Genomic DNA, 9,270 nt, shown 5'->3' with positions numbered 1-9,270 from the left:
GCGCGACAAGGATGCAACGATTATAACGAACGGGACAAACAATATTTTTTAAGCTTAAAAAACTGCACCGTGCCAGCTATTGTCAGGATGAATAGAACTTTATTGAGCTCGCGTTAAAAACTATTTTTAAAAGTAAACACGGGCACGCGACAGCAGCAGGTGGGAACACTTCTTTAAAAAACCAACAATCTTTTCACCGTGCATTGTGAGTGAAAGAAGTGGTGTTTTCTTTTTTAATTATCTGTAGCTAAATATAAGGGGATGGCGCTCTCAAAGACGCGATAAAGACTATTTTAAAAATAATGTGATAGTATTTATGGGATGGTAGAAACGATTTAAGATGCCTTATAAAATATATATCGTATTTTATACTTGTATAATTATGTAATCATTGAATTTGTTTAGCAATAATAAAGAAAAGTTCGTAATTTTGTTGCTTATTTGAAAGTAGGTACGTTTGTTGCTTTAAAGTAGGTAGGTACCTATAGTACTGAATACTAGCTCTAGCCTCTATCGAATATATTTAACATTAAATAGGCTTAAATATAAGGTAATTGATCACAAGCTAACCTAATAGTAGGTTTAATTATCTTACAACCTCAATATTTATGTATTCTTCGTTATGTGCAGTTTTATGTGCAGTTTTGTGGGACTTAGACTTAAGTTATTGTAATAATTTGTAAGAATAATTCCAATAAATAATAATAAATAATAAAATTACCTATTACAAATTGAAAATTCGATATTAATCATAAATTGAACACGTATATAGAGTAATACAGTAGATACTTATACATAAATACATAATCTGTATTCAAGAGCTTTTATCTACCATATGTCAAGGAACATACCCTAATAATAGAGTTATTAGACAAGCAGGCGATGCAGTGCTTCCTCGTGTCTACTTTGGGATAAAAAGCGTCGTTGGTTGGGGCGCGTGCTACTAAAAACGGAATAAATAGTGAAAACGGTAAAAATAACCACAGCACGCGCGATAAAAATGCTTAATTTACGCGATACGCCGCTTGTCTCGACACTTATGCCTTTTTATGTGTTGTCTTTGAGTCAATACCACGGGGCTCCTGAAGGACTTTACCTTAAATACATCTGCATATGATATTGCTATGTTCTGTTCTGACGGGACTGATTCTAATCATTCGTTTTGCACATCATACCTGTAGGTAAATGTTAGAAACGAAAAGGACGTTTGATTCCCCATATTAATATTTAAATATTGATAACTAATTGAAATTGAATTAAGAGCATTAAACTATGTCATTTTATGATTTGTAACAATAATTACCGTTAATATAATAATGACATAACGTTAGGAGAATAAAAGGATTTATTAATGCCCGTTTAATGATAATTATTTTTAAGATTTTTCATTATCTAAATTAATAGGGCAAGTAGGTTGCACAATACGTATGTCGTTTAGTAAATGTTGTATTTAAATATGAAGAATCAGGAAGCATGTGTTAATTATATAATTTTATGAAAAGACTCTATTAGTTATAAAATACTTAATAAAGTTCGCTTCCTATAATCCTCGTGGTATCCTAGTAAAATTAAGTTAATGTTTTATTCCGGACACGTTATTTATCTATTACAAGTATTACAAATTTCTTAAACACATCAGCAGCTGATCTTGCAAACATCTATTCTGGGTACATCCTCGCGTCTGTTAATTGTATCGCTTTCATTTTTATAATCATTTTGTCAATTTATTAAGCATTTTTTTAAATCCTTGTAAGTAGGTATATATATATAAATTGCTTATTAAAAAATTCGTGTCTATCACCAAAATATTAAATTCATAGATATTAATTATTGTTCCTACACAATATCGACTCTACATTTAAAAATTCTTATTTCAAATGTTAAAAAATGATGTATGATATGATATAAAAAAATGTTGTTTAAAGTACTTCCTCATTTTATAAAATATTTTTAATTTGAAAAAATCAATATATGCGTAAACTTTCTTAAAATAAATAAGTAAAATGTATATACACTGTTACAATAAGTGAAAGTTCATCTTTGTTATATTACAAAAGAAACAGAAGTCTGCAAGTAGGAGATAGTAAATCTAAAATAGTTCTCAAATTAGTTGCAGTAAAAGAAAGCACCGCCCGACCCGCACAGGAGCCGCTCGTAAACATAAAAAAGTGCTTATGTGTTGCTCGTTACGGGGGCTAAAAAACTGTTGTATCAAAGGAACATAATGTAGTAGCGGCCATAAAAATGCATTGCGTGCATGAGTGCAGCGAGTGCGGGGTGCGGGGGGGATAAAGGAGGGGCGTGGGGGTGTGTTTACCGCGCAGAGGGGCGGCCGGCACGCTCGCCGCTCATCGCCAGTGTTGTGGTAGGTCCCACTGAGAACGGTTGTATCACAAAACGAACTGAGTCGCGACTACGTGCTTGAACATGTTAACGTTTTAATCACTTTATCTCATTAGTACATTACTTTCGTATTGGACGTTTGACGAACATTAAGTTAATCGGCTGTGGTGAAAATAAATGAAATTCGTTAAGGTGGTGTGAGATGGCCATATCGCTGCAATCATCGCAAAATTCCAGAGGTTTGTGTTTTATATTTAAATATCTTAAAATTAGTTTCTTATCATATGGAGAAAAGTTTTGAAAGTGAGCGGGTTGGCATGCGTGTGAAGGGCGCCGCGATTGGGCGGTGTGCTGACACGCACACATGGTTTATTTGCATTCGGCGAGATTCAGTCAACCGTAGCCTGTCGTAGCCGCGTAGTCGACTGCTACGACGGCGGCTACGAAAGTCGCGAAATGTAGTGAACGCTTTAAAGTTTCTTTCAGTTTGAGATCTACTGAATTAAATATAATGAAATTGTTTAATTTAATTACTGTTCACACAAATATAATTATTCATTATGTCTATCTTGTTAGTTTGTGTGGATCAAATTTAATGGTAAGTAAAACATTATAAATAGCAGTCCGAATATAAAAGCATTTTTTTTATTAATCTTTACTTCTCATGTACAAATTTTAAAGATTCTTATTAATAGTCTACTGTAAGATAGGAAATGTGTTTTACAACATAAAATAATCGTTATATATCGCTTCCTTAGAATAGAATATTAAATTAAGTACATATGATAATTTTCAATTAGTAATTTAAGTAGTTTTTAAATATTGTGTGCTATATTTTAAACCACTTTATAACGTGGACACAATATGTGTCACATACATACTTTATTGATTCAATTAAAATAGTAAAAAAATAGAACAACATCAGGGTTATTGAAGCCAAAAAAATAGGTGCTCAACCCTAAAAAGCCGAAACCGTATGAATTCAGTAATCTGTAGCGATGCGTTACTTACCTGAGTATTCAATTTAATCTCATTAAAGTTGGGGAGTCCGAGTAATTGGGACATCGCAATGTTACGTAGTTGTACGTACCTACCTACAAGTTAGAAACCGCAAATATATTTCAGTATTGAACATTACATACTTGTAGAACTTAATAAAATGTTAATTTTGATTAATACCTAATTTAGACGATAAATATTTTGGTCATAACATTTCTGTTAGAAATACGAATTACACGATTCGTATCCGAATCAAATTCATATGAAATAAGTTTCACATCACGCATGTCTTGATGAGTTTAAAAATAATATAAATCTATTAATATATTTTATAAAAAATTTCCCGCATAATGTTCAATATGTAAATATGTAGATAACATGACACACTATAGCTTATTATATGAAAAGTAGCCGAAACCAATTTAGTGACAAAAGGAAGTCATTGAAGCGGTTATCAGCCGAACCCTTGCGCAATAATGAGTTATGGAGTGGCAGTCCGCAGGCGACTCCATAAAAGTATTGAGCATGGGTTATTGACAAATATTTATGGCGTATAAAGAGCGGATAATTACAACTCTTTAGCACATAAAAAACTACGCTAGGAAGGGTGCGACCTACCTTTGTAAATTTATCACCAGCGCTGCGAACCGCCGGGGAACGTTGTACAATATTGTTATTGATCTTTATAATCCTATCAATACTTTATTATACTAACGAGTATTTAATTATTACATTTTTTTTGTAAGTGATTTATACGTCAATATTTGTAAGTGTTAACCACTTATAAGTATTCTAATATTGTCGATTAAGTACCTATGGATTGCTATGTAGCCATGTATATATTTAGTTTACTTAAGTAAGTAAGTTACGTTCTAATGTATTCAACTTTTCTCAAAACCAATATGCTAGCGTAAGTTACATGCTAAAGTAATGATTTTTTTTTAGTTACTAAAACAAGAACGTTAGTCCTAGTTAATTTAGCGTTCCTTCACCTTGTCACGCTTAAAATCGCTATGTAATGTTTAAACTGATTTTCTAAACAAATCACGAGCGCGAAAGACTATTTGTGTTGAACCGCAAGATAAAAACTTATTACAAAGTTATGGGATAAGCCCGTGGACGTGTACGCGCGACACTCACCTTGTACACGTATTAAATCACATCTAAATTTGATTTAAAACGCTTTTTACTGCAATATTTTTTTTAAGCGTAATTTAGTTTTGCCGATGATGTTGTAAAGGTCACTTTCACCCTCATAAATGTTATATGCAAATTTTAACAATTTCATATGTTCATTCAAATGAAATTTATTGATGTACCTATGTATGTTTGTATGTTTTTCATATACATAGGTACCTTTTAGCTACGTAAAAATTTGCTTTATAATTTCCCCGAGACTATTAAAATTACATTAATTGTCAAGCAGGCGTTTTCATTAATGGCACAACGAAAAATATTTTGCCTATTTCAATTATGAAACGCGTAGGATCCATTCGTAGCAGCAGAAAATTAATTCCACGGCTAAGTAGATAATGTAAGGACGCTTCCCTTCGCTCCGTCCTCTTCACGCCTCGAGGAGAACTTTCAATTATGATTTTGTCTAATTTTAATTAAGTGCTCTCAAAAGGCTTTTCTTCGTCGAAATTAATATTTGAATATAATTTGGGAGGAGCGCGGGTGGAGTCCGCTGTTGGAGGAATAATTAATTCCATTATGAAAGTGAGTGGATCGCTGACGCCTCCCCTCTCTCACTGTTTTAAGTTGTGTTAAATATACAGTCATTGCTGTATAATATAACAGTTTTTTATTTATTTATTTAGATTAGTAAAAAGTCAGATGGATCTCACTTTCATTCTCATTTTAATGATGAACTATTTTTATATCTGAAAGTTTAAAGAAAATAGTTTCAAAAGTCGCAATTTGCGCAACAGGTCGGGGCGGAAGCGACCTGCAGCGGTGATTGCGACCAAATGTTTCCTCCGAAGCGTCTGGCTTACACTTTTTGCCTTATTTTTTGCCCTCTCTCGCTGATAAGTGTGCTATCGATAGGTTCGGTTATGCGTTTGCTTAGGTCGACTTTTACCCATATCGGAAGTAAAACAAATTCCTTGACATAGTCGTAGTTTATTTTAGAATAGTACCATTTTTTAACATATTTTTTTTATTTTGTTCTCAGGTGTGTCGGTAAGGTCTCTTTCGAGCATGCGAGAAGAATCCCTGCCAATGCTAGCAGAGCGGTTGCTGGCCAGCCGAGCCGCAGCGCTGGTAGCGGGCTTGCCAGCTGAGCTATACTCCGGCGCTCTCCTAGCGGCATGGCCGCCGTCGCCCCCGGCACCCTTGCTGCCTCCGCCCGCCCCAGAGCTAGAACGAGCACGCAAACGTCGTAGAACTCCTAAGCTTGATGACACGACATCTAGCGCTCCACCCTCACCTCCGTCATCGGGATCGTCTCCCGGAGCAGCTGATCCACCGCGAGATAAACTATTCACTTGCAAGGTCTGTTCTCGCTCGTTTGGGTACAAGCACGTGTTGCAAAATCATGAACGCACCCATACCGGCGAAAAGCCCTTTGAATGCGGAGAATGTCACAAGCGTTTTACACGTGATCATCATTTGAAAACTCATCTACGTTTACATACTGGCGAAAAGCCTTATAGTTGTCCACACTGTCCACGCCACTTCGTCCAAGTTGCCAATCTTCGCAGGCATCTGCGCGTGCACACCGGTGAACGTCCATACGCATGCGCCCGTTGCCCGGCCCGTTTTTCAGATTCAAATCAACTGAAAGCGCACGCTTTAGTCCACGACGGGGACGCTCCGTTTGCCTGTCGTTGTGGTGCAAGATTCAGGCGGCGACAAGCTGCTGCTCTACACCGCTGTTCGAGTGGCGGTTGCGACACGGGAACACCCAGTCCCCCGGCCGCTCTGTCAGCGGACTGGCGTTGGGACGAGTGGCCAGAACAGACCGAACCTGAAGACCTTTCTCTCCCGAGAAGACCGGCGACGCCGGACTCTCCGACTGATTTACGCGTGCACTCCGCGTAGTGGGCGCGCAGTTTGGGCCTCGCGCCGCGCACTCATGAGCCGGTATACGAGTTCCTTTCGCGTAGAGCCGCGCCTCCGACTATGTAATACTTTGATATTGTCTCACTTACTCAATGTTTTACCTCCGTTGCTAAAATGCGGCTCCATTGTTATCACATAATTTTCAAAAGAATTGAACGCTTTAAAAATTGTAACGTTCGCCCATTTATCTTTATTATTTTTCTTTTGTTTATGTTCTCGGTAAGACTACTGACGTAGATGGTTAGGTAGTCGGCTATTCTCTTTTTATGGTAGTAAATTCGCAATGTCCATCGTTCAATGTTTTTTCAACCGTGTTACAGTTTAGAAGTTTATTGTCGTACCATTTGCATAATCGTAAAGCGAAGGATGCAAAAACGAGATCGTTTTTGTTACATTGTTCTATAGCCGAGAAGAAATATGAAAAACCTTATTGCACAAAAGATTTTTTGATTTATTAGCACCCTTTTGTTCTTGACGCGAAAAAATGAGATCGTTATGCTTGACATAATACTGGTCAAGAAATATCTCTCAATCTTTGAAATGTTAACCGGAATAGAACAGCGAGGGAAGGTCGCGACATTGCCTTATTATTTCAGCGACAAAGGCTTGTTAACAATCGGTGATTAATAAGTATTGATTCGGCCGGTAGTTCCGCTCGGCCGACAAAGACGAAGCTATTGTATGAGCCCTCATCCATCGCGCCTCGCGACAAACGAACCGGTTCCTAATCACCCTTATTATATCACATTTTACAAAATTCCTCAACTATTAGACCTACAATTTTTTGAGTTTACTTTCGTTTTTATAATTCGACAATACAAGGAAAAATAATAGCTATAGTAATGTAATTGATATTGTGTAACGTACGTAAGGGATAATTATCTGAATGCAATGGAGCTTTTAATTGTAAGTAGGTAATTATCGATAAAATCGAGGCAGTCACGAGTAAGTCTGAGACGGTAGCGAAGGAGACGAGCGCAGCGAGCTTTTCTGTAAATATTGCTATTATTATAAATTATTTATTATTTATGTGATAGGTCATAAATTCTTAACTATTCGTATTATAATCGTCTTTTCAACGATTAATTGTTAATAGAGAATAATATATGTGTAAATATCAAAGCTATGACAGCGTTCATGTAGCGCTTAAATTTTATCGTACATCTTAGTTTGATGTTGTTAGGGTATAGGAGAATATACATGGACTTAACATTATATTCTCCTGGTTTTCATTGTAAAATTTTAAACATGCCATGTTCAACTTGAATTTCGATTAAGATTAATGCCATTGATCGGCAGTAAATATTTAACGATTAATTTGAATAAATCTGTATATATAAGTATCTAATTATATGAATGTATGTAGTTCTTTTTCGCGATGCATATGGCATGTTGTAGTATGTGTTAGGAATTAATAATGAATGCATTAAATATTGCAATTTGTTCTTACGGGTATTAGTTTCCTACTAGTTATAGCATGATTATTTTCGTTTTAATTTATTTTAAGACATTGCGTTTGTTCTTGACTTTTTGCGCACTCTATCATTGATGTAAATTATAATGTATTGATTGTTGATTATTATTATTTTATTTTTTCATAAGATGTGTAGAAGCATCGAAGAAGTAAGGGTCTTTCTAGTGTTACAAGTAAGATATGATTCCCAAAGAAATTATTGGTACAAATTTTAATGTGTACAAATAAATAATTCGATTAGTATTGATTCGATGTTGCAATGTTTATATTAATAATTATCGTAGTTAGTTTAATCTTAATGCAGTACCAACATCTACCTCATTTGAAATATTACTGTGTCAGGGTAAATAGCCAAAATACTTAAAATATTTTCTATAGTTCAACTCTATTGAGATCTCGTATATTATAGCGAAGGTTAATTATAATAATGTACGTTAATTTACATATTAAGTCACATATTACACTGAGACTGATTTATATTACCATTTGTTTCCGGAGAATCGTAGAGAATAACGATAATGTATCGTTAACAACTTGCAATGATTTTAAGTTCCTATTATATTTTAAAATATGCTATTGTTTCCTTTAAATGATTTTGTATTATAGCGTTTGTTTTTATTGCTTAGTAATAAAGTTTTCAAGTTTTTGTGCCATCATAGAGCAAGCCAACGTTCGAACATTGTGTGATATCAGAGTTTTCACAAATATAATATGAAACTGCCGTATACCAAACATTGTCTACCTCATATTAAAATAAATTTCCAAAGCAGGTCTTACTCTAGGAAAAACCTATATTTGTCAGTACTAATTTACTTGTACAAATTAACGTAGAGTATGATAAATGTAACATAGTTATTGTACTATGAATTTATGTATTTCTTTATGAATGTCCAGTACATAATGAGAAATAAAGAGATGTTTGTTATTTAATACGTTTTTTATTGACGAAATACACTAACCACTTTACCCTCTTGATAATGACTTCAAAAACTTTTTATTATGGCCACATTATAAAATATATATTGGACGAATAATATTATTTATTGTACAACCTTACTAATTCTAATAATGTTAATTTATATTATTAGTGCAAGGGGTCACTTTTTTAAATTGAAACTTATTTCACTGAAGAGACGTTTTACAACCTCAAAAATCGTACAAATACCTACCTATAACATAACATTACAGCGTTAAATGCCTTTAATGTTTGTCCGTTTTGCGTTTGTTTCAATAAGTTTCGTCTTGCCTTTATGGACCGATATTGGTCAATGTAAATTTTTTTTTCGAATTCTTACCTCGATTAGCAAGTCTAGATACAGTATGTAGATCCAATTTGTTTTAAACACCTGTTTATGATTTACAAAATAGTAAGTTTGATGTTAAAAAGT

The 9,270-nt window shown here is 34.6% G+C and overlaps 1 protein-coding gene across 1 annotated transcript; it reads left to right on the top strand.

Annotated features, from left to right (window-relative positions):
• The first annotated feature begins 2,391 nt into the window (after window positions 1-2,391).
• Window positions 2,392-8,812, top strand: LOC149902434 (uncharacterized). Its single transcript, XM_090110231.1, has 2 exons — window positions 2,392-2,582; window positions 5,519-8,812. The coding sequence occupies exons 1-2, from the start codon at window positions 2,546-2,548 to the stop codon at window positions 6,385-6,387; spliced, it is 906 nt and encodes a 301-aa protein (XP_089966357.1). The 5' UTR covers window positions 2,392-2,545; the 3' UTR covers window positions 6,388-8,812.
• Window positions 8,813-9,270: the final 458 nt, after the last annotated feature.

The sequence above is a fragment of the Colias eurytheme genome, chromosome 15 (assembly GCF_061535395.1).
Source record: "Colias eurytheme isolate Ceu_HAF_F1 chromosome 15, ilColEury1 Martin Lab GWU primary, whole genome shotgun sequence".
Lineage (NCBI taxonomy): Eukaryota > Metazoa > Arthropoda > Insecta > Lepidoptera > Pieridae > Colias > Colias eurytheme.
Note: the sequence above shows the minus strand (reverse complement) of the source record. Positions and strands in the feature narration are given on the sequence as shown.